Raw genomic sequence first — 26,320 nt, forward strand, 5'->3', positions numbered from 1 at the left:
CCAGCCATCCAGCCATGTCACGCCATACAGGCTCTTCCCAGGGTCGACGGTCTCCCACACCGGTTTCTCAGGTTCAAATCCACCAGGCACATGTTCACCAGGCTCCTCGGGTTCTTCAACAGGAAGAATCCAACTACTTTTATGACTGCGAGATGAACAGGTATTATATGTCTGTTGGTCACGACACCATCCGTCATCGCTTCGGTCAAAAATCCACTGTATCACCAACGGCTTTGGTACCCTCTGCATCTTTGGTACTGAGATCTCATCCCACTGTGGTTGCTTCTACCCAGACATTACCTCATCTTCTCATGCTGTGATTGCATATGACATCTTGGAGTCGGGTGAGGGCGCCCAACACTCCTCCCAGGAACTTTTTCAACCAGGTGCTTCGTCTCCCACCGATGACGTCTGTTCCTTTGCAGAGCATATAATCAAGATGGGTAACATGTTGGACCTTCAGATCACTCATATGGAGAATGAGGCTGCTGGCCCTATTGAGAGGCGGGTCCACAGCAAAGTTCCAATGCCAGCTTCCATTCCTTTGCTGCCTTGGTTGGAAAGGATAGCCAAACGCTCCTGGGATGCACCGGCTTCTGTGGCGCCCATGACCAGGAAGATTGAATCCTTATATAGGATTTCTCCATCCCAATCTTCTTGGCTGTTTGCCCATTCCAAGCAGAACTCTGCGATTGTTGAAGGGTCTCAGCAGTCCTTCACACCGAAGATTTCCACGTCGCCTGCTGACCAGGAAGCTAAGAAGGTTGACGGCCTGGCAAAGAAAGCCTATGCCTCCTCTGTTCTTGGACTCAAAGTGGCCAATTATAATGCCTGTATGGGGGCCTAAATGCAGTTTTTGATGGAGAGGATCTCCTCTATCATTCCCAATGTCCCGGATGACAGTCAGGCCGTCCTGGTGGAGATCAGAGATGAGGCACACTCTATTGGGGGCTGGCTAATAACTTCAGCGACCACAAAGAATTATTATTGTTATTGTTATTACTATTATGCCACTTGCCAAGACACAGCAAGTAACGAGAGTGCTTGTCCTGGCCTGGGATTTTCACCCCAAATTCCTCACAACATTTGAAGGACATGGACTGAGAGGCCATACTTGCCAATGGAAGTGTCGCCAAACAGTCCAGGTCACACCAACAATATCAAACAGAATCCAAATTGTGAAACAAGAGTAGTAGAAGTCAAACTGAGTCAAAGCCACAAAAACACTATGCCAATGCCAAAATCCGAGGAGACAGGGTAGTCAAAGCCAAATCAGTTGTTTGTAAAACCATTGCAATCAGAAGCGAAAGTGATTCTATGAATCAGTCCCTTAGATGCTGCTAGCGTGGTGGACAAAAAGGAACTGAGGGAAAAGAGCAGGAATGCCAGGGGTATATATAGGGTGGGCAGAGTTACCACCAAAAAGTCTTCCCTAGCGATTCTAGGTTCTGAATGTCTCTGCACAGGCACAGAAAAAAACCATTTGAGTGATTCACAGAGACCATGATGAAGAAGGCCAAATAAGTTGTCTGGGCCACCACATAGTGATGAGTATACAGCTCACCCTATCATATACGAACTGGGCTATCATCCTGGTGACTAACAGGGACAGTAGAACAATGTAAATGGTGGCACCTCTGCAGCTGAAGAGGAAGGCATTACCCAACAAATCATCCCCATTTTGAGCCTTAGAGCCAAAATTACAGAACTGTCCATTCAGGGCAAGACAAAGAGATACCTCATAAGCTGAATACTTTGCAGTGAGTGACGAAATGGAAGTTTGTTCAGGGTAATACAGAGAGATCCACGAGTGACATGTTCCACACTCTGAATATCTTATGGAGAGTGATGGAATGGAGATTCTGCATGGCAGAATCCTGGGATTCCGCTGAGAGAGCCTGCCAGGCTGATGCACTCTTGTGGAAAATAAATTGTGGTGATTGTGATCTGTCACAATGCTTATATAATAGCTCTAGAAGGTTCCAAATGATGTAGTGTGCAGGCACAGATAACTCATTGAGTTACAGAGACCATGAAGAAGGAACTGCATTTCTTGAGCACAAAGAATAAAAGCCTAAACGCTTCTATTTTTAATTGAAAAAAGCAAGGCATCCCTTGGCTATAAAGTTTTCATGATAATTTCATATCCTCAGGTGAGATATAGCTGAATACACCTTAGCATAAATATACGTGGATCCACACTATACTGCACAGCCATGATTAGGCACAACCATGGTTCATAGAAAGAATGGTCCACTACATGGACTCCATTTGCAACTAAATCATATTGCCACTTCAAGCTGAGCTGTACTCGAGCTATCCAACATGAAACATGATCCACACATTTACAATTTATTAGAAAATCACATATTTTTGTGATGAACAATCACAAAAATGATAGCATCTTAATATTTATAATAGAAGCATTTTTATTCATACTTAAAAATTAATTTAGAGTTACAGGATTATAATCAGAATTCTGATCAGTGAAGCACTGTAAGCATACTTTTAATAAAAGGCAACTAGACCATAATCTAGCTATACCTCAAAGAACAAAGCAGGCCTTCTTAAGGAACAGACCATTCCCTGAAAGGTATAAAATTGTTCTCTAAATCCTTTCATTTAAAAGGCATATCCTCCTTGACTGAGACAGAATGCAGAACGCTCACCTAGTCTCTTCAGTTGCACCACAAAAATATTTGTGTGCCTCAGTTCTTTTTTTGACATCACCTCAGTATCTTGTCTTCCACAGGATTTGTATTCCCTGGCCAGGAAGAGATATGAAAGATACAGAATAGTTTGTCCACATTTTGCTGGATAAATTTGCCTTTCTACAATCCTTTTGATGAGGCATGGATGTATATTTGCACATATAAATTATGAAGTAGTTAAGGAAACTCTTTTCTAAAGAATACAAAGAGCATGTCTAAATCAACTGAAAATATCCTCAGAGCAATTAATCTTTGCTGTTCAACATGCTTTTTCCGTAGGGATGACCTAGATAAACTGTGTGCCAGGCTTGGCTTGAGAGCTATTTAAAATTTCTGTTATAGCCTCCTTATACTGAATGATCAATTCTTTGTGTAATAATCTAGCCATTTTGGAAATTATTTTATTGCATATATCTCTTGTAACAAAACTAAAAAGATGTTCAACACATTTTGATCAGTGTCATTAGGTAATATGCACAATATAAAAGATATGGCTAAATAAAAAAAATATGGAATCCATAACAACATGCAGCACTTACTGCTGCTTGAGGTGATAATATTAAATGACATATAAATTATCCACTTAAAAGTGTCATCATCCATGTATAGTACTATCACTAGGAACTACAGTGGTGCCTCGGGATACGAAATGATCGGGTTACGAAATTTCCGGGATACGAAAAAGTTGGATTGGCAAAAACTGTTTCGGGTTACGAAATATTTTTCGGGTTACGAAATTCATTTCGGCGCGAAATTCAAATGCTGCAAAGTGCAGCTATAGGCTTTCCAGTGCTAACGGAAAAGTGTTTCGGGTTACGAAATTTTCGGGTTACGAAAGGAATGGCGGAACGAATTAATTTCGTAACCCGAGGCACCACTGTACAGTATACACAATATTATATTAATAATATTTCATCTGAATGCAGTTTAGCTCTATTAAAGGCTGTACGATTATGTAAATGTTTGCAGTATTACAGTACAGTATATCAAAATTTTCAAAACAGAGAATTTCTCTGGAAACTGATGTCATGTGATGTGTTTCCACCTTCTTAGATTAATTAGGTTTCTAGTTCCAAATCTATTCCTGTATGGGCAACGGAAGATGTCTAATTGTTGTGTACTTTCAAGTCATTTATGGTGACTCTAAGAGTTTTCTTGGTAACATTTGTACAGAGGTTTGCCATTGCCATCCTCAGAGGCTTAGAGACTATGACATGCCTAAGGTCACCCAGTTGGCTTCCATTGCCAAGCTGGGATTCGCACCCTGATCTCCTAATGTCCTAGTTGATTGCTCGATCCAGCACTGTCATCCTATTATTTCATCCACTTTGTTTTTCTTCCTTTTTTACATCCATCATCTCCCTCCTCCAGCAGTGGCACTAGTTCTCCCATTGCCTAAGCCAGAAAAGGCAAGTACCACCTTCTGTTTCAGCTATTGTTGATCCTCCACTTGTTCCAGAGATCTAGAACCCGATTACCACCACCACCTCCATGTTTTCCACCTTGCTCTGAAGACATCATCAGAACAGAACAGAGGATGAATGCCTATGTTTAAAATATTCCTAGTGACATTTGTCACTATGGGATAATGGGACTCCAACATGACCCAGGTTGAAGACTCCCTCTTCCCCCACATGCTTGGTTAGGGAGGTAGTAAATAACTTGTAAGGAGCTGTCATTCTCCACTCTCACCATGACCCATCACCACTGATAATCAACTTCTGCAGATTTTCCCTTCTTTGGCCACAGAACTCCAGAATGTGTAAATCACCCCCCTCCAGAATTTCTTTAACTAGCACAGTACTCAGTTTCCTAAATAGAAAAGGTGCCTACTTGAAATACAGAAAATAAAGACACCTTCTAATTCAGGGTCCCACTCTTAGAAATGTCACATCCACAACACAAGACAAACAAAAAACACAAAAAAGTGCACGTTTACATACTATTTCTCCTTTGAAGGCTTTCATGGTCGGCATCCATAGTTTTTTGTGGGTTTTTCGGGCTATGTGGCCATGTTCTAACAGAGTTTCTTCCTGACGTTTCGCCAGCATCTGACTCTGCTAGAACATGGCCACATTGCCCGAAAAACCCACAAAAAACTATTTCTCCTTTGCTTTGTTCTTAAACCAGCAGATACTCTTTGAGGATATCTCTAGATGTTTTACTTCCATCTACATTCAAACATGCTTCCTCCCCATCCTGCAAAGAAAATGACTTCTGAAGCTCAATCATAGCAGCAGATTTAGGAACATATACAGAATTAAGAAATTAAATTCAGCATCATTGCTACTGGACAAGAAAGCAGGTGACAGAGCACTGGGATAAGGACTTAAACATTAGAGATATATAAATGTAACAAGCAAAAATCAGAATGGTGGTTACTTGATCCATAAGGAATTACTATATTTTTTAACAAACATGAAGAGATAAAAATGTAATCTGCATTACTAATTATTGTAAACTGGAGTGAGATCCATCAAAGGAGTTAGGGCATTCCTCCCACCCAAACCCCCTACAGATTACACTGCCATTCCTAGTGTCACTAGAAGTGACATTGTGTCATTTCAGATTCTGGGTAGTGGCTGAAATATGGGCAGTTCTGGACTGACAACTACCATGTATTTTTGGTATTTGGAGAAGATTTGGCTATTTTCAGCCCACATTTCTGCCTTTTTAAAAAAGGGCTCTGAGAGCTTCTAAGGAAGCTTCAGAAGATCTAAAATGAGAGAAGCATTCAATATGATAAATATGTCAAAATTAAATTTAAAATGTTATAAACAAATGTGTGTAACTATTAAATGTATTTGACCTTGTAGTACAAATAAACAGCAATTTTTAAATTCCATACCTAAATATTTAAATACAGTTTTATGTAACTGCACACAAGAATGAAGTACATTGGTATTGTGTTCAAATAATGTAATGACAATTCTTCCAGAAAAGTGAAATATATTAGCAAGTGGCATATTAAGGGGTAAGATTCTTCCAGTATCATTCTTTCAGGTCCTGGCTAGATTATACAAAAATTTACTCCAGGTAGGAGTACAGGCATAATCCATAAAAAGTTATTTTTGCTTTTCTTACCATTTGCTGCCACCATCAGGACCCAGTTAATAATACAAACTACATGCAAAAAACCTAAAGAAATAAAAGTAGGTTTAATGGATAAAGGTTTTGTTGTTGTATGCTTTCAAGTAGTTTCTAATGTATGGAGATTCTAAAGTGAGGTTTTCTTGACAAATTTGTTCAGAGAAGGCTTGCCATTTTCTTTCCTCTGAGGCTGAGAGAGTGTGACTTGCCCAAGATCACTCCCTGATTTTCCATGACTGAGGAGGGATTTGATCCCTGGTCTCCAGGGTGGTAAATGTATCCTTACAAAAATACGCAGCCAATAAAATACAATGCTATATGCATAACTGGGAAAATGACTTTCTTTGAAAGCAAAATCACAGTATGTCCCTGAAAACACTAAGGAATTAAATTACAATCTAAAACATTAATAAGAAAAAGTTTATGCGGCTTTCAACTTATGCTGAAAGCTCCACACCATTTCCTGAATGGCACACACAAGCCCCATTATTCTCAATGGAGCTCGAGCATAGGCGGAATTTACATTATGCGGCAGGGTCCGGAACGGATCCCCCGCGTAAGGCAAAGGACCACTGTATATGAACAACAAGAAAGGCGCAGAGATGAATAAACCAAGTAAAGATACAAGAATTTATAGGAAGCTTAACAGAAGAATTAAATGGAAGAAGCAGAAGAGAAAGAAAGGAACGTGACCCTAAAGTCGTCTAATAATATAGAATGACATATAAGAAAAAGGCTGCATAATGAATTAAATGGAAAACACACATTACAGACACACATTGCTTTGACATTACTGTACAGACCTTCAGTACACATTGATTTGTCACAATTACCAGGAGGTAGAATTTAAAAGGATGCTGAACACAAAGAGTTCATACAATTCTTTTTGTTGTTTACTTAGCAATGTGCTTCCTCACACCTATGTTTGTCCACAAGTCCCTTCAGCAAAAGTTCCTAGTAACATTAAAGTGTCCTTCTTTAGGTTCAATCATTTTATTGCTTTCTGCTGCAGCCAGGATAGGACACTACACCCAAACCCCAAAAAGATTATTAATTAATAGTTTCTCTTAATTATAAGGTCAGTTTCTATTCCTGCAGGGGAACTTTTAACTACTGGTTTACTCCCATTTTCAAATAAAGATACAAGACCCCTTAAAGCAGCTTTGAATTTAACAACTTGTCTGATTGCCCTAGGGAACTAATAATCTATGCAGGTGAGTAGGTAGCCTAGCAGAGATGGGGTGGCTCACTCATTCAGTCTATTTTACTCTCCACTCGTAAACTTCATTTTGTTGCTGTCCACAGTGAAGGTTAATTCTAGCCAGGGAGAAGGTGCCATCCAGGAAAGGGTTAATTCCAGGCAAGGTACCAAATGTTAATTTGAGTGTTTCAATATCCTGATTCCTAGATCCTTCTTTTCAGTTACTAGCAAAACCAAAGAGAATTACTCTACCCTGACCAATCCTTGGGAGGGATGGTGGCAAGAGAAGATAATTAATGAGAAATCACATGCTGGAGTACTCTGTGGCAAACGGACGCATGAGCTGAGGCAAATTTATTCAATCTGTAATGTCTGGTAAAAGTAGAAGGAGTTAACACAGGTGGCAGCTCTACAAATTTCCTCAATGGGGGCATTTGTTAAGAAAGCTGAAGAAGTAGCTGCTGACCTGGTAGAGTGAACAGTAATATGTGGCTTAGGAAGATTGAGGGACTCATAGGCTAAGAAGATACAAGCCTTGATCTTGACGGACAAACCTTCCATCCCAGAAAGCTATGTAGAAAGGAATTAAAACGTACTTCTTAAAAGGTCTGGTGTATCTAATACAGATTTTGAGAGGTTGCCTGGTACTCAATTTTTGCAATCATTTTTGTAAAGGATGGACTGGATGTGGGCAAAAGGAGGGTAAAGTGAATGGCCGTGAGTGGTGAAAATAAGAACTGATTTTGTAAGGGACCTGGATCAAGCCAAAGGTAAATTGACTGAGCTTCAAACCTGTAACAAGAAGGGACCAGACTGCACTGCCAGTTACAAGACGCTTCTTACTGAAATAATAGCTGTTAGAAAAAGCATCTTCATGGAAAGAATACAAAGAGCTTAAAGGTGGCTTGGTAAGGGCCATTACAACCTTCTGGAGAGGCCAAGATGAGAAGTGATGAAGTACTGGACAGTTTAGGATGGAGGCCTCTTTCAAAAACCTCTTCACATGATGGTGAGATGCTCACGAGGGGATGCTGGTGGCTGGGTAATAAAATGGAGGTCAAGCCAAGGCTGCAGCCTGAGAATGTTGAGCTTCAAGACCAGCATTCAGACTGCTTGTAGAAATTCTAAGGTTTCCTTTACACTTCCCGTGAGCAAAGAAATGGCTGACCTAGGAACTTATCTGGGAAAATCCTTCTAGATGGCCTCATACATTCTAATGGTGGAACTCCTCCTAGAAGCTAAATGTGCGTTTACTACATAATGTGAATAACCAAACTTTCACATAAAATCTCCTTTCAGTTGTCAGGTGGCTAGATTCAGCCAACCTGAATCGAGGTTTAGAATGGATCCTTGGCTGAAAAAAATTGATTTGATTTGGAGAAGAGTGTCCCGGGCTGCCTTGGCTAGCAGATGGGAGAACGAAGGTCTGTCAGGCCAATTAAGTGACATGAGAACCACTGAAGCTCTCTCCTGACAGATTTTTCTGAGTTTCCAGGAGATTAGATGTATCAAGGGAAAGGCACACAGAAGACCTGGATGCCAAATTGCTTGTAGGGTGTCCTGTGTTTTTGTCCAGAGAAGTGCTTGGAGACATTGTGGTTTGTGTTTGAGATGAACAGATTGACTTGCCGGTAGCAATAAGATTTCTATATCACTTATCAGTGAACTAGCACTCACTAAGCAGTTTACAATGTGTAAGCCAATTATCCCCCAAAAGCTGGGTACTCATTTTACCAACCTACAAAAGAATGGAAGACTGAGTGGACCCTGTAGCCCTGCAGGATTGAACTCACAACTGTGTAGCTGTGAGAAGCTGCAGTAACAGCATTTAGCCACTGCACCACCAGGGTTTCTACTGAAATGCAACTGTATTTGGTGGGAGACAGTTCTGTCTTAGTTCTACTTCCCCAGAAGTGTTTCTCCTGAGGGTCTGCTTCTCTGTTCAGGAAGCACTGGATGTGTTGGGCTGATATGGAGATGAGGTTCTCCTCTGCCCAAGAGGGCAAATGGTGAGCATCATTTCATAGGGACAGAGTAAAAGCTGCCTTATCTGGTCAGATAAGATTTGGCTGTTTCATGGTCTGTCTGGATAAGGATGTGTCTCTTGAAAGTGGAAGAGTACTAGTTTGATGGACCTAACTAACTGATGGCGATCAGAAAGTTCTGATCTGTTACAGAGGAGTTTATCGTTCTTAAAGGGACCGTTCTGGGGATGGGAGGCGGCGGGGAACGCTGTATATCGCACAGCGAGAATGCCGCCGCCGCCGAGTGTTCCCTTCCATTCTGGAAGCATTCTAGAGGGCCGATTTTCGAGAATGCTTGAGAAAGCGTTCCCAAAAATCGGCCCTGGGGAACACTTCCAGAACGGAAAGGGAATGCTCAGCAGCGGCGGTGTTCTCGCTGTGCGATTATACAGCGTTCCCCGCCTCCTCCCGTCCCCAGAATAGTCCCTTTAAGAACACTCAGGGGCCGTTCTAAGCTGAATGCGGTAAACTCCAGTCTCTGAACTGAAATGGAACCACCAATCCAGGAGGCTGGTGTCTGTAGTGAAGACATCTCTGCAAGGGTCCTGCAACATAATTCCTTTGAAAGGTTAATAGGGTTTGTCTGCCAGTGGAGGGACAGTCCGACTTCACTGGTGAGATGTATCCTGGTGCAAAGTTTCTTTCTTATGTGAGACTGAAAGGGTTGTAGGAGCCATTGAAGTGAAATCTTGTCCATATGACAAGATGATGCAGGAACCAGAAGATGAGAAAGAAACATCAGGTCTGCTACCTTCATCTTCAAGAAAGAGGAGGGCCTCCTCCCTGATCTCTGCTATCCACTCTTGGGATGGAGCTATGCAACTTTTCTTGGTGTCTGAATGCCAGCTTTTGGGATGGAAAAAAGTGGCTTTTTTGGAAGTTGATCACAAACCCATGATTGTGTGGGATGGATAGGATGGTACTGAGAGACTGCAGGCATGTATCAGAGTGTGACATTTGAAAATGGTAACATCCAAATATAAGAATATATGGATATTCTGTAGTCTAAAATGGGCCAGAGGAGTGATGATTACTTTGGTAAAAACCCAAGGAGCTGAGGTCAAGCCTTCACTTTCATCTTCACCATTATCCCCACCCAATAAAAAACCCAACCCAAACAATCAAAAAACATACAACCCCCCTCCCCCCATGCAATAAACATATGGAGAAGAGGCGAAGTAAACAAGTGGGAGGGAAGCAGCTGGAGATGTGAAGAAACAGAGGTACAAGGTGGGAGGAGAAAAATGTGGAACTCAAGACAAAGAAAAGAGAAAAATTTAGCCAGAGAAATACGGAGGAGCTTATCATCTTCCTTAGGCAAGAACTGAAGAGGAGGAGCTAGGGAGCAGGAATACTGAATCATCCAAGTTAACATATGATCCCTTATTATTAAACTTTATTTATATAGCGCTGTAGATTTACACAGTGCTGTACGTACAATTAAAAAATCAATTAAAATGAAACCTGCCAATGGCGTACATTCTACAGGATAATAACAAAATACATTTAAAATAATAGATAATAATACAAGATAGCATTAGATAAAATAAGCAAGCAACAAATTAAAAACATTGAATATAACATATCAAAGCAAATATCAAATTACAGATAACAATCACACAATGCCTGGGAACACGTTCCTGAATAATATAGTCTTCAACCCCGTTTTGAAACTGGTTAAAGTGATGACCTGTGCTCGTGGGGGAAGGAGGTTCCAGGAGTGAGGGGCAGCAAGCGAGAAGGGATGAATCTGGGAAGGGGCAGTGGAAATCCTAGGTTGAGTCAGCAGACCTTGACTAACAGAACGGAGGGTACGAGTGGGGATGTGAAGAGAAAGAAGTTCAGATAAATAAGGAGGGGCCAGCCCATGCAGGGCTTTAAAAATCAACAACAAAAGCTTATACTGGATACGGAAGGGGAAGGGGAGCCAGTGAAGGGATGATAATAGAGGAGAAACATGATCTAAGTGGTGAGCGGATGTAATGATGCATGCAGCTGAATGCTGGACAGAAATTAAAGGACGGAGATGAGAGAGAGAGGAAGCCCTGCCAGAAGGAGGTTACAATAATCTAGTCGCAAGACGACCAGGGCATGGACCAGTCTTGGAGGTAGAGACCGAGAGAAATGGATGGATTTTAGCAATGTTGTAGAGATAAAATCTACACACCTTGGCTGTGGCCTGGACCTGGAGGATACATGACAGAGAAGAATAAAAAATAAAACCAAGACTGCAGGCTTCCTGGACTGGTCAAATAGAGATGTCATCAACAGAAACAGAAAAGGAGTACTGGAGGGAGGGCTTAGGTGGAAAAACAAGAAGCTCCATCTTGGACACATTGAGCTTCAAGCGCCAATGCCACATCCACTGAGAGATAGCCATGAGACAAGATGAGACTTGCTGTTCAAGCTCTGGAGAAAGGTCAGGGGTTGAACGATACAGCTGAGTGTCATCGGTGTACAGATGATAGGAAAAACCAAAAGAACTGATAAGTTTTCCTAAGGATAATGTGTAAAGAGAAAACAGTAGGGCACCCTTGCCTCACTTCTGGAATTAATTCTTTCCTGGATGGCTCCTTCTCTGCTGGCTGAGAAGGGGACTTTTCCTTAAATCTAAGCAAACAATGTAAAGGAATTAAAACTGTTGTAAATATTAAAACAAAAAAAATCTAATAAAAGAACTAGTCACATAGTTTTGAAATTGTCTGAATATATTATCTAACCCTCATCCTAGCACATTAATATCCCAAAACCATATTGCCATCTTTTGCTACAGAATTCACATTGAACGAGACCTACAATGCAGGCATTTCATGATATTGTCATCTCAAAAGTTTTAAACACTGTCCTTGAGTTACAACAATCTGCCACACACAGCAGGGTGTTGTTACTACCCCCCTCTCCAAATTTGGGGCAAAAAATCCCATGTCATTTTGTGGTTGAAGCAGGAATCAGAGAAGCTGATGGGAATACTCAGATGAAAAACCAGCCCTTCTCTGCTCACAGATAAGAGGCCAGCAAAAGCACTATCACTTGATCTTGCTCAAAGAGGACCAAAGATGCTAATGTCATAACAGACAGGGATGGAAAAATATCTATCTGGTGTAAATATCTACAGTTCACTGTACAGCGGTGGGAGAAATAATTTGGGAATGTCTAGGGTAAGAAAAAAAATGTAAACATGTAAATAAAGAAACTGGACTAGAAATCTTTTAACTACTCCACACAGAAAACACTCATTACCAATTAATTACCCTGAATTAAATAAAGGTAGCAAGTATATTCAAGGAATGGAACGCGAGGAACGCTATCAAATCAAAACATTAAGTTGTTAAAAACTGTAGCATTTAGTTTCAGCACGCTGTCACTTTATAACAACAAGCCTGAAGAGATTTTGCATTCACAAAGCATTTGAGGTTTGACAACAGCAAAACGAGTGAGCGTATAGTTACTGGTGAACTAGCTGCCATTCAGGACATATTGACTGTGCTTGTTGGACAGCCTCTTGAATGTGATATTAATCAGATATGGATCTAACCAACAATTAACAGCTTGTTGAGTTCAGAGATAAATGCATGGGCCAAGTAAAATAGAAAAATATAGCAAAAAGGGTGCAAATGCTGTGATTCTAAGAAAGATACTTTGAAGGAGGATGTTCATCTAGACAGGCATTCTGGTATATCTGTGGAAGTTTCATGTGATGACAACACTAGTTGAACCATGTTGCTATACTGAATGACCTATGGTTAGAGAGATTTCACCACTTTAACACTAGCAGAAAGTCTGCTAACCAAATACCTAATATCAGTATTATTTCTCTCTCACACAGACGCACATATAAATACACAAACTGTTAATTCTGTAGTGGGCAGATGGTGCACCATGTGTAGGAAATTCACTTTCAAGGATCACTGTAACATCCACATGACTTGATCTGGTCATCCAAAGAAGGTCTGGCATTAAAAAATGGCCTTTGGGTGGTTTCCTCAGCAGATACTATTTTGTTACTGAGGTATAAAATTCAGCCCAACATTGCTATTAGTGCGAAGTCTTCCCAAAATTAAATCTAAAAAGTAGTTCTTTCCTTCAAGAGATGTGTCTATTTTCTAACTTTTGGGCATCATAACAATATTTTGTGTTGTTTTGTTTTCAGTTGGAAAATAAAGTCCATCAGCTACTCAGAACAAATTATTCACCTCATGTGAACATGTGTTTGCTGGCTCTGGGGATATGGCATTCTGCAATACTTTCCATCCTTTAACCACAAACACTCCTATTAATGAGGAGAATTCTTATCCCCTGAAATTCCCATAGAGTCACTCAGGTCAAGCATTTTTATCCATCTGGATGAGAGTTAAACTATATTAAATATACTTTATTTTTCCTCTGATCAAATCTTTAAGTCCAACTAATATGGGCTCTTGGGACATTAAGTTTTGTTTTGTAAATGTCAGTCAAACATATTAAATCATCTACTATTAGGGCATCACAACATTTTCCAATTCAAAATTTTCTGGGAAAACCACATCTCTGGAGATGTTATTGAAGTAGAAACAATATTAATTCATAAGATTGCATTTTTGATTGAGGCGATGTTTAAAATTTTAGCACACTTTTGCAAGGGGTAAAGCAGGATTTATTTAGATTGGTTTTAGTTTATCCTTCAAATTGGTTACAACAAATAAAATGTAATAAAAACTGTAATTCATCAGACTAAAGCCAGAACAAAAAACAAACCCAACTACAGCAAGATAGTAAACCGCTCCAAAATGTAAGGTTAGGAAGGAAGGAAAAAAGGAAGGAGTAACAACAACAATTAAAAGATTTTTTTCCAATCAGAAGCAACTTTGTGAAAATCTAATTGTAGATGTGAGAGAACATCAAACACAAAACTGTATTGATAGAACAGAAGCAGACAGGTAAGGTTATAAAAGAAAAGCTGAGCAAGTGGGAAGTTAATCAACACAGAAACAGCAGGAAACAGACACACACACACGAATACAGAGAAACACAAAGCTCTTAGAAAGGATAGAAAAGGCCAATGAAAACTAGTACACACACAGACAAGCAAAACATAGCAAAAATACTGGGTTGCACTTTTGAGTTTTAGTTGAAGAAGGATAATCACTAGAATTAGTTGAAACAAAAAGAGGTACCAGACAGAAACATTATTTGAAAGAACATTTCATGCATCACTCTACCAACACATGAACATGGCCAGCTTGCTTATGAATGGACTGCCACCAAGCTTCACAAAGGTTTGCATATCAAACTACTTAAATGCTTACAATTACAGATAAACATTTGTTTTTTAAAGTCAACTGAAATATCTATCCCCTCTCCTATTTCAAAAGACAGGCACACATTTGCTTTTCTTCTTAGAACAACTATTCTGTTTGGTATCATGTATGATAGCAAGTGATTCTGATAATTCTTGCCCGTTACAAACGGGCCTTTGCGGCGCCCCTGTCACATGCTAGGGGTTGGCTGAGGGCCTAGCGTCCACACCAGCCTCATCCCTAGCACATGATGGGGGCGTAAAAATGGCGGCACCCTATACACACGGGGGCTGCCATTTTTACATGCCGCATGCATAGCGTCCACGTCACGCCCCGGATATGATGCCGTGAGTGCGCGAGTAGCGCCTCATGGCGTCCCATCCAGGGCGCAAGAAGAAGCGCCATTTTGGGGGTTCTTTATGCTCCACGAGGGAGCCGTGTGGTTTGGCTGCTGTGGCTCCCTCACGGAGCAACCAGCAGCGGCGCGAGACCGCCCATTTTGGGCGGTCTGTAACGTGCCTCTGACACATAATCTTTAGTATCTTTCAACAAAACTTACCTGCTTTTCTGATTACTAGTTATTCACATAATCTTTATTGGAAGAATTTGTTCATTATTCTGTGCACACATATCTTTTTCTTGTCAATGCTGTTCTGTGTCTCCCGTCACAGTACAACCTGTGATGGGTTTAAATGTGATGTGGTAGTACAAGAGGAAAGAGCAATGGTCAGCAGCCACATGATTGCAGTGTTTTTACATGAGTGATGAATAGTATAGAACAGGGGTAGGCAAACTGCGGCCCACGGGCCGGATGCGGCCCGGCAAGGCCTTGGGACCGGCCCCCGCCCGGTCCTGCCGCCTATTGCCACCAGAGCCTTTGGCCTCTCGCGTGAGGGCGTGGGGCCTTTGGCCTATCAGGAGGAAGCGGGCAAGGGGGGACAAGCGGCAGGCAAGCGGGGCAGGCGGTGGGCAAGGGGGGCAATTGTCTATAGAAGCCCCAGAAACATGCATTTATATTAACATTTTTTTAAAAATCAGCAATTTTTTTCGCGTGTCCTCCATTTTTTTTTAAAAAAATGTTCTCCATTTGAAATTTTTGTCTTACATTTGTCCCGGTTTATTTATTTATTTATTTTAAAAGTTATTTAATTATTTTTTTTTGGCTTTGGCCCCCCAGTTGTCTGAGGGACAGCAACCCGGCCCCCGACTCAAAAAAGTTGCCTACCCCTGGTATAGAATGACCAACGTATGAACTAGTAATTGTTGAGTTCAGTGAGCCCCTGAGTGCCCACTCAAGACATATTCCCCAAGCAGAAGGTGGAGGTGGCCTCTCTTGATTCTTCTTGACTCTACATCTCCACCCACTTGAAGGGCTCCAGACAACTGGGGGCGCGCCCAGAACAGTGGAAGATGTGACAAGTGGGCTTAGGATGGGTAATCAGAAAAGTAGCCACCCACATTACACTGACAGAATCTTTCTGCTTGATCAAAAACTTCTGTGGAAATACAAAGTCTTTCTGTTCACAGATGATGAAATCTGGATATATCCCACATTTCAGTTGTTTTAACTTTCTGTAACAGGAGTGGGCAATGGCACAAGCTAAACCAATTTGCGCCCTTGCACATACCCCCAATGGATAATACTAGCATGTCAGTGTCATTAGCAATGCACTAGCATGTCAGCTTGTTGTTGTGTGTCTTCAAGACATTTCTGATTTATGACAACCCTAAAGTGAACCTATCAATAACCATTTTTGGCAAGATTTATTCAGAAGGAGTTTGCCTTTGTTCTCCTCTGAGGTGAAGAGAGTGTGATGTGTGCAAGGGCATTCAATGGGCTTCCATGGTCAAACAGGGATTCGGACCCTGTTTCCAGAGTTGTAGTCCAATACTTAAACCAATATGCCAGACTGACTCTCCGCATGTCCTAGTATAGCTTAAATTGTCTTTTTTGGCTGCTCAAGGAGATTGTAGAAGAGTAAAGTAGTGGGTTTTAATGTTTTAAATGATTCTGAGGTAAAACCGTCCACCCAATTGCAATCTAGGGAGCTTGAGGGTGTGTCAGAGCTGCAAAAATGAAGTTGGGGTTCATACAAGTGCTGTTGGCTGCATTTTCCTTATCCCTCCTTCCTTCTAGAACTATTAATCTGTGCAATACTGTGCAATTATTCAAGAAGAAAGTCTCCCAAGTTCAAAGGGAGACTATGAAAACATGTACAGTACAATGCTGCTAATACATTCCTTTTCCATGACATCTAATTTTTTAAATCAACATTTTAAATCTGTACATTATTTAGTGAAAAAAAACAGTGTATTATGTACAAAAAATAAATACATTAAATACATTTTGTCTAACAACTTAAATATAAAACGTAAAGGTATCTATTTAAGGAGATAAAGTTGTCAGTGAGATAAGCTGTAATGCTTCTCTGTAAGGCAACTGTAGGTTGGCTTTAGATGTTGGCTCCCTGCTTAGAAAAGGATAATTAAATTTTTACAGGATCTAGCTCTGGCAGAAGTGTTTACAAAGGTACCCAATTAAAGGAGGCAGTATCATTCAAACAGTAAATGACTTTCCAGCTACATACAGGACCAAAGGGCAACCAAAACAGCCAGTATCAATAATAGTAAATACTTAATGCTCTACGAACCGAATCTTCTTACTCAATTTTCTTATTTGATATCTCATAATCATAAACTCACAGTCACATTTTAATCAAACTTGTGCTGTTTCTAAAAATGTGGGTAATTCTTGCATGCCCCTAGACCATCATTTATATATACACGGCACCACTACCACCACCACCACTTCTACTATTACCTCTACTTCTTCTTCCTCCTCAATTTATTTATATCCTGCCTTTTCCCTAGCCCAAGGATGTTCAAAAAATTACCCAATTCTCCTTATGTTGATGCTGTCTCAGTGTGAGTCTTTAGGTATCAAAGCACCATCAGGGAAACCTCTAGGTCTTCAGAAGTGTAAAAGGAAACTTCAGGGATAAAAAATAATCCTGTAAAAGAACATTCCCATCCTGACATCTCTAAACTTTGGTTTGACCAAGAGTGTTTGGATTTTAAGAAATATCTAGCTGAAAAATGCAATCTGTATAGGAAACTGCATATGCCATCTTTACCTGTAAAATAGCTTCATTCAAAAAATAATATGAACACAATAAAGGAACACAGTTAAAAGGGGTGGGGGTGGGGTGGGGATACAGGTACTGAACATGATTTGGTACTATCAATAATCCAGGTCTTTCATGCTAAGATTTTAGAACAAATGCTACATGGAGCAGTTGTGCGTGTTCAGAAATTTCATGGCTTTAGAATCTATTCAAACAAAAATTTTGAGAAATTTTTTTAGCTTTCCAAACTAATATACTTTTATGCTTAGAGACTGGTCAAACTTTTATAGATGTTCAAGTTTAGATATCTAAGGGCCAGAACAGGCCGTCAATGAAAGCTGACTTTTGGGTGGCTTAGGGGCGCAGCATTTTGATGCTGTATGTGCCCAAGACGCCTGGAAGATGCTCAACCAACCACATGGGGACGGCTTCAAGATACTCCAGGAGTGTGGTGTTTTGACGCGGCTGGAGCACCCTAAAATTGCACTGTAGTCGCCTAAGGTGGCCCAAACCCAGCCCAAATAGGAGCAGATTTTTTCCATCCCTATTTGGTCGGCAGTGGAGGGTGCCTTTGCGACCGCAGTGTGTTTGCTGCCATCCCGAGGCATCTTCAGTAGCAGTCTGTTCTGGCCCTCTGTTTTGATTAAAATATTATTTATGTCCAAAGCACCCACTGACTCTTAATGTCACATTTTAGTCAAGGTGGAAAAAGAAAGTAGGCAAAAAAGGCATTAGTCTACAATTCCCATAAAATGCCAATCTTGCTATGGGTTACGCTAAAGCCAAAGAAATGTATGCCAGTATCTGGAACACAGTTATAAAATCACAAAAGCACAACGTGTATTTATCTTGTCTTTAAAAAGAGGAGGTGGGCTTTTCTTCCTTCGGACTGAACATTTATATTATTGTGATGAAGAGAAAATGGAAACGTAATAGCTTTTGTCATTTAGTTCCTTCTATTATGACCTCTGACAATATTTTATTAATTCAATTTTATAAAGTATATTTATGAAATTTTATAAAGGGATTCAAAATATTTTACACTGACTAGCTTCTGACTGCCTTTTTCTTTTAGATGACAGTGAAGGTAGCCAGTTTTTTTTGTGGCAGCAATCATATGTCTGTGTAGGGTGCTGATTTAGTTTTGAAGGTATCACTGTTTTAGACTACTTTACACAGATATACTATAAATGTTGTACAGTTAATGGTGTATTATATTTTCTTTCTTTTCATTCTACTTTTGTGGTGATTGTACAAAATAAAGATTGGTTCATACAGTGAGACTTGCTCTTAGGTAAGTATGCACATGGATTGTAGGTAGCATAGTACAGTGAACCCGTGCCATATGCGGGCTCATTATAGGCAGCTTTCAGCTCATGCTGAAGCCGCTTGGGAAAAGAGGAAATGTGCAGTGCAGCACAGCACACGCGCATGGCAAGCACAAGCCCATATCCAATGGGGCTTGCGAATGGCACGCATGGCTACGGGGAGAGCACGAGCCCCATTGGATATAATGGAACTCGAGCACATGCACATTTTGCTTTATGTGGAGGGGGGGGTCTGGAATGGATCCCCGCGTAAAGCAAGGGCCCACTGTAATTTCATAAATTTGGTCCCTGGGAACCATGCATACAAATTGTGGTCTTCATCAGGAAGAATGAGGAGTAGTCTTTTTCAGGAATGTAGTTTTCATCTGAAAGTCTACAAGTACGTAGTTATGTTGGCAAATATATACTACCCTCAATGACCAATATTTGATGATGGAATATCTCAAGTGAAGTTGCATTTGTCAAAATCTGGAACATGTATAGGCCAAGATCCAATGTACGGGGGGGGGGGGGGGATTCTCAGCAGACAATGGATCATTAAGTAAATAGACACCCTGAGACCTTGCCATTCAACAGAAAAATACACAGATTAACATGCAAATCACTTCCTCTCAACCAACAATATATATATACTCCACTCTCTTCTATGCCAGCATTCTCTGAAGATGCCAGCCATAGCTATTGGTGAAAAATCAGGAAAAAAAACTCTTCTAGAACATGGACTTCTAGCCTGAAAAACCCACAAAAAATGATGGATGTCAGCTGTGAAGGCCTTTGACTTCACATGTTGGATATTTACTTCGAGAACCTTGAAACAACTTCTTATTTCTGTTTAAAGGAAGAATGGAAGCCAGTCTACTTTTTTCTTGCTCTCTGTATTTTATTTTATTTTAATTTTTCTCTCTTTTCTCTGTCTCTTTTTTCTAAGTACCTGTAAAATTTTAGTCTACTTGAAAACTTTTAATAAAATATTATTTTTAAAAACCAAATAAGAATACTGAGATTGCCCTCCTCCCTGAACCTATTCCCTTATGCTCTCCTCCATCCTTTTCCTGTGACATTCTCAATTTCCCATCTTTACCAACCTTTCCTCCCACGAGCGAATGGCTGTTTCTGCTAGCCCACAGCCACTTCCAGAGGTCAGGGAGATAGGAAGTGGATCTAAGCACTGCACTTTGTGGCAACATTTCTTACATGACCCTTCCATGTCACATTCTTTGTACGAAACATGGGTAAATTATGGAGGATGTGGTGGGACATTCTCCTCAGCAGCCTCGAATCAGACACCATGCCTCTGTAAAATATGACTGTATTGTGGAAAAATTACAGTACTTCCTTTTTCCTTACTGGCAGAAAAGATAGAAACACAGAGAGTTCACAGACTTCATTTTGCACTCTGCACATACAAGAGTATCTTTAGTCTAATTCACACTGCAGAAATAATGCAGTTTGAAACCACTGTAAGTAGCATCACTCAATGCTACTGAATCCTGGGATGTGTAGTTTGTTGTGGCACCAGAGCTCTGACACAGAAAGCTAAATCTTTCACAAAACTACAAATCCTAGAATTCCAAAGCACTGAGCCAGGACAGTTAAAGCAGTGTCAAACTGCATTACTTTGCTGTGCAGATTAGACCTTTGTCTCCCATTCAGCCTTAAAGAATAATCAACTCTTCCAAATCAGTAATTAACTCTTCAAAATTAGATTCTTACTGGCCAAAGGCAATCAGCTGGGCAGCTACCAGTAATTTCAAGCCTATCACCTTCATCATAAAGCCCACTCATCTTTTCAGCCCTTTCCACAGATGGACAATCCATCTCAATTGCTGTTTCTTTGGTTTGTATTATGTACCTAGTCAAATTCAAAAAGAACAACACTTTAGCATCTTTACCATTCCAAGACCTACTGTCTGGATTTTTCTGGTTACTGGCTAATATACACAACTGTGTATTCTAAAAACTTTCAGCCAATAACAGACTGTGGTTTATTTTTAGACTTCACATTGTTCTGGCAGTTACTTCTGGCACCTTTATAAATAAAAGTGTTTTTAACTGGACTATTTCCTCATCTATGAGGAAACTTACTAGAATATATTTTATTTTGGATAAAGAAAAGCATATAATGCAAAATATAGCTACTTTTAAACAGTATAACTGAATGAAAAAGGATCTGATCTTTGTAGAATGCAGAAGTTAATTGATGATGTAAATTAGACACACTAAGGTACATGTCTTTCTTCAGGGAAATCAGATGCTTCATTCAACTATCCCTATAGCATTTACACCATAAAAATAGCAATTATAATGAGGCTCTTAGAGAGCTCTTATAACTATTAGTTTAAAAATAATTAACAACTCATTGCAATTTATGGAAAAACGGCTTGCCATGTACAGTTCTAAAATACTGGATAATTCAAATGCTTCAGTGGTAGCTTTTCCCATCCCTTCTTCCTTCTGTAGAGACCAATTCTGAGGCTACACTTAAATTCTCTATAAACGATTAGAATTTGCTTACTAAAGATCTTGTAACAACATGTGACAATTAGGAAAAGTACAACTCTTCTTTCTGGTCAGGTTTCTTGGCAGCTCTGAAGGAATTTCACTTTGCATGTCATGATGTACAACAGTGTGAATTATCTGATGCTATCGGACACTCACACTATCAGGAGTGGCCAAAGAGTGGTGGCTCTCCATATTCCTCTGGACTGCAGTTCCCAGCATTCTTCATTACTGCCTATGCTGTCTAGGGTTGCTGGAGTTGCAATCTAACAATAACTGGAAAACCACACTTTGCTCACCCCTACCACAGGTAAATGTACTAGGCTGTATTACCACAGCCTTCTTCCAAGATATACAAGTGTGTTGGCAAGGGTGATCACACAAGCTGCATTCTTTGAAAAACTGTAAAATGTAGAGAAGAATCCATGCAAGTTCCAATCCCCTACAGTCATAAAATTACATTGGTTTCTTAATATTCCAGGACCCACCATGGATACTAAAATCCCTGGCTGCTCAAGTCCCATTAAATACCAGGCACAGTAAAATAGTGTCTTTTTTATAAAATGGCAAAATCAGAGTCTGCTTTTTTGCATTTATATTTTTTGGGAATGTTTTCAAGCAATGGGTGCTTGAATTTGTGGATAAGGAAGACTGACTGTACTATCAATGGTTCAAAACACACCAGAGAAATAATCCAATTTGAGACCGCTTTAACGGCACCAGCTCAATGCTAGGGAATTCTAGGAATTGCAGTTTTGTGAGACGTTTAGCTTTCTCTGTCAAGAGAGCTTTGGTACCACAATAAACTACAATTACCAGGATACCCTAGCATTGAGCCAGTACCATTAAAATGGTCTCAAACTGGATTATTTCTGCAGTGTGTTTTGGATCAATATTAGCTTTGATCCTTCTTGCAATATTCATCAAGTCTTCCTTTCCTATAATTACCTAGTCCATTATTGTCTTGCGCTTCCACTGGCTTACCTATGATTCATAAAATCATACCACGTCTTCTCAAAAGGGCATTAGCACTTGCAGCCAGTGGCAAAAAGAAAGGTCTTAATTCACTGGCTTGAACTGCAGCTCTTTTGTGTATAAGCAGCCAAACTACCTTCACATTCTCAACGGAGATTATCACATGGGGACGGGATCGCTCCCCCGTCCTTATCCCATCTTTGATTGCGATCCCACAAAAGGCTTTCAGATTGCAGCGCTATTGTCCCGTCATTGAAGAAGCATTGCATTAATGTAAATGCCTGTTAATGCAAAATGCCGGACAATGCCACTTCAATGACAGGATCTGTGTGATGCCGTTTGAAAGTCTTTCATGCAATCGGGGTCAATTGCACTTTCTGGATGGGATAATGTTCATGACATCATATGAAAATCTTCTCGCGATCGTACTATAAGAACAGGCAAAGGATGGGATGAGGATGTTTCATGCCCTGTCTGATCTCCCATGTGCCACCACTAGAAGCACACTTTACTTTTTAGATCCAGGATACACAGCCATACACCAGGTACAGGCAACACAATCCCAGACAGAGCAATGTCATTATGAATGCCTCTTCTTCCACCTTTATGACCATTTTCATAAGTGAGGTCATTTAGAGGAGAGACCAGATGAAGAAGAGGCGATGCCAAGGAAGAGAGGGGAAGGCTGGGCAGTCAGATGCAGAGACAAAACTAGGAATACTGAGGAAAGGTAAAAGGGACTGAGGCTGCATCCACACTGCAGAAATAATCCAGTTTGACTCCACTTTAAGTGCCATGGCTCAATGCTATGGAATTTTGGATCTGTAGTTTGTTGACACACATCTAGTACCTCAGCATGCTATAATTCCCAGAATTCCATAGCACTGAGCCATGGCACTTAAAGTGAGGTCAAACTGGATTATTTCTGCAGTATTAATGCAGCCTGGGCAAAAGAAAGATTGTTGAGTGTGCCTTCAAATGGTTTCTGATTTATGGTGACCTTAAGCAAAGATGATCAAGTTGAGACTATTGTTCTTTTGGCCACATAATGAGAAGGCAGTGACCACTAGAAAAAACAATAATGCTAGGAAAGGTAGAGGGTAGAAGAAAGAGAAGAAGAACGCAAACCAGATGGACAGACTCAATCTGAGGGTTATGGGCCAGGGCTTGCAGGGTCTGGGCAAGGCAGTGGAAGATAGGGATTCCTGGAGAAGTCTCATCCAAGGGGTCGCCATGAGTCGGAATTGACTCAAGGGCAGCTAACAATGACAACAAAGACAACCCTATCATGAGGTTTTCTTGTCAAGATTTGTTCAGAGAAGTTTTGCCATTGCCGTTCTCTGAGGTTGAGAGTGTGTGACTTGCTCAACATCGTCCCCCCCCCCCCCCAGATATTGAAGACCTAATGTGACTGAAGAGCCAGTGTGGTTTCAGTGTTGGACTCTGGAGACCCAGGTTCAAGATTGAGGGGAAGCTACAGTTTCTTGCCACTTATAGCAAACATTCATACATTTTCCTTTCCCATCTTTTACACTGAACATTTTTTTAAATGTTCTCCTCTTTTGCTTTTCAACTAAGTACAGCTCCATGACAGATATTATTAACTCAGAAAACTCAAATTATATTCCAATAATTTCAAGTACACAAGAATCACAGAGCCAGCATGGCACAGTAGTTTGAGCACTGGACTATGAACAGAGTATGAATCCTGGCTTGGCCATGGAAATCTACTGGGTGACCTTGGGCAAGTCACACTCTCTCAGCCTCAGAGGAAGGCAAATCTTTCTCCATCTAAAGAAAAATCTCACCCATGAGAGAGAGGTTCATCGCCTTTGGGTCTCCATGAGTCGGAAAGGACTTGAAGGCACTCAACAGCAGCAGAAGCAGCAGCAAGAACAAGAGGGAGAGCATCCCAGGAAGGAAGGGAGGGAGGGAGTACTAAAACAAATGACACTCCTTGCCCATAGGGAAACATAGGAGAAGGCTTGCCCATAGGGTATCATTGGGGAATACTTGCCCATAGAGAATCATTGGAGAATACAGGCACTTGCCCACAGGGAAACATAGGGGGAAACGTGCCCATAGGGACTCAGGGCATGGGGATGCCTTGCCCAGAGGGCAGCACAGGGAGAGGCTTGTCGGTGGGAGACCCCTGGGGGGAGGGCTACGTACCGAGGAGGAGGAGGCGGTGCGTCTGCTTGTACTCGCGCTTCTGCTCCTTGAGGGCCCGGTCGATGCTCTTGCTGACCCGCCTGGCCTCCTTCTCGGCCTCGCGCTCCTCCAGGCGGACCTTCTCCCAGGGCCTCTGCTGCTGCTGCTGCTGCAGGGCCAGGCTCGGGGGCGCCTTGGCCTGAGGAGGGGGCGAGGAGGGCGAGGGGGCCTCCTTCTGCCCCCGGGGCTCCTCTTCCTCCTCCCGGGGAGCCGCCCCGTCCCCCCCTCCGTTCTGCAGGAGCACCGGGCGCCCGTCCGCCGCCTCTCCCGCTGCTCCTGCGCCCTCCGCGCGGGGCTTCTTCCCACCAGAGCCCCCTGCCTCCCCCTTGGCCTTCCCTCCTCCTCCTCCTCCTGCCCCCGCTCCTTGGGCCGAGGAGGAGAAGGAGGAGGGCGAGGGGGGCTTCTCCTCAGTGGAGATGGAGGAGCCTCCTCCTGAGGCGGGTTCCCCGAAGAGCCTCGGGCGGAGGCTGTAGCACAGCCCCATGGCGATGCAGGAGGAGGATGCTCCTGCTGCTGCTGCTGCTGCTGCTGAGAGAGGCTCAAGGGTCCTCTCGGCGCGTCAGGGCCCCAGAGGGCAGACCCTCCTCACAGACCCCTCCTCGGCCACGACGAAGACCAGGACGACGACCAGGACGAGGAGGAAGAGCCATTTTGCATCTTCCCGCCTGCCTTCCTTGGCCTTCTTTACCTCAGCCCTTTCCCCCCCCCCTTTTCCTCTTCGCCTCAGGTCACCTGACGACGACGATGGAGGAGGAGGAGGAGGAGGAGGAGGCCGCCTGCCTCACTGTAAACACCCTCAGAGCAAACCCACCAAAGCTGAGGGAAGATAACATAAAAATAAAAGAAGCGCCAAGGCGTGTGAACGCACCGACACGTGTCTGGCTTTATATGGCGGAGGCCCTCCCCCCCCCATTGCTACACACTCAACACACTTTCCCTTCACACACAACACACTCAGAGACGGTTTGGGTCCTTTGCTTTTCCCCTGACAGAAAGCTGTCCTTTCCTCACACAGGGGCTAATTTCAGCATTAAAGAGAGATTAAGATCCTTGGAAGAGATGGGACAGATAAATAAAAATTATTATTATTATAAGTCAACAGTGCGATGCGGCAGCTAACAAGGCCAATGCGATTCTAGGCTGCATCAATAGAAGTATAGTGTCGAGATCAAGGGAAGTAATAGCGCCACTGTATTCTGCTCTGGTCAGGCCCCACCTGGAATATTGTGTCCAGTTCTGGGCACCACAATTCAAAAAGGACATTGAGAAACTGGAGAGTGTCCAAAGGAGGGCAACTAAAATGGTGAAGGACCACTGGACTTGTTCCCCTTCCCACCACCATTCCCTTTTCCTTTTGCATCATGTCTTTCTAGATTGTAAGCCTGAGGGCAGGGAACCATCTAATTAAAAATAATAATTGTAAGTCACTCTGAGAGCCTTTAGGGCTGAGGGACAGGGTAATAATAATAATAATAATAATGGGTCTGGAAACCATCAGGCCCTATGAGGAATGACTTAGGGAGCTGGGGATGTTTAGCCTAGAGAAGAGAAGGTTAAGAGGTGATATGATAGCCCTGTTCAAATATTTGAAAGGATGTCACATTGAGAGAGCAAGCTTGTTTTCAGCTGTTCTAGAGACTAGGACCCAGAACAATGGATGCAAGCTACAGGAAAAGAGATTCCACCTCAACATTAGGAGGAACTTCCTGACAGTAAGGGCTGTTCGACAGTGGGACACACTCCTTCCTCGGAGTGTAGTGGAGTCTCCTTCCTTGGAGGTCTTTAAGCGGAGGCTCAGTGGCCGTCTGTTGGGGATGCTTTGGTTGAGAGTTCCTGTATGGCAGAATGGGGTTGGACTGGATGGCCCTCTTCCAACTCTA

The 26,320-nt window shown here is 41.9% G+C and overlaps 1 protein-coding gene across 1 annotated transcript in view; it reads right to left on the bottom strand.

Annotated features, from left to right (window-relative positions):
- Nucleotides 1-25,144, bottom strand: part of GNAL (G protein subunit alpha L) — a 185,000-nt gene extending 159,856 nt beyond the window's left edge. Inside the window, exon 1 of the mRNA XM_042461683.1 lies at nt 24,402-25,144. Within this exon, the coding sequence (XP_042317617.1) occupies nt 24,402-24,924 (523 nt within the window). The 5' untranslated portion in view covers nt 24,925-25,144. The remainder of the gene's footprint in view (nt 1-24,401) is intronic.
- Nucleotides 25,145-26,320: the final 1,176 nt, after the last annotated feature.

This window comes from Sceloporus undulatus, chromosome 4, assembly GCF_019175285.1.
Source record: "Sceloporus undulatus isolate JIND9_A2432 ecotype Alabama chromosome 4, SceUnd_v1.1, whole genome shotgun sequence".
Lineage (NCBI taxonomy): Eukaryota > Metazoa > Chordata > Lepidosauria > Squamata > Phrynosomatidae > Sceloporus > Sceloporus undulatus.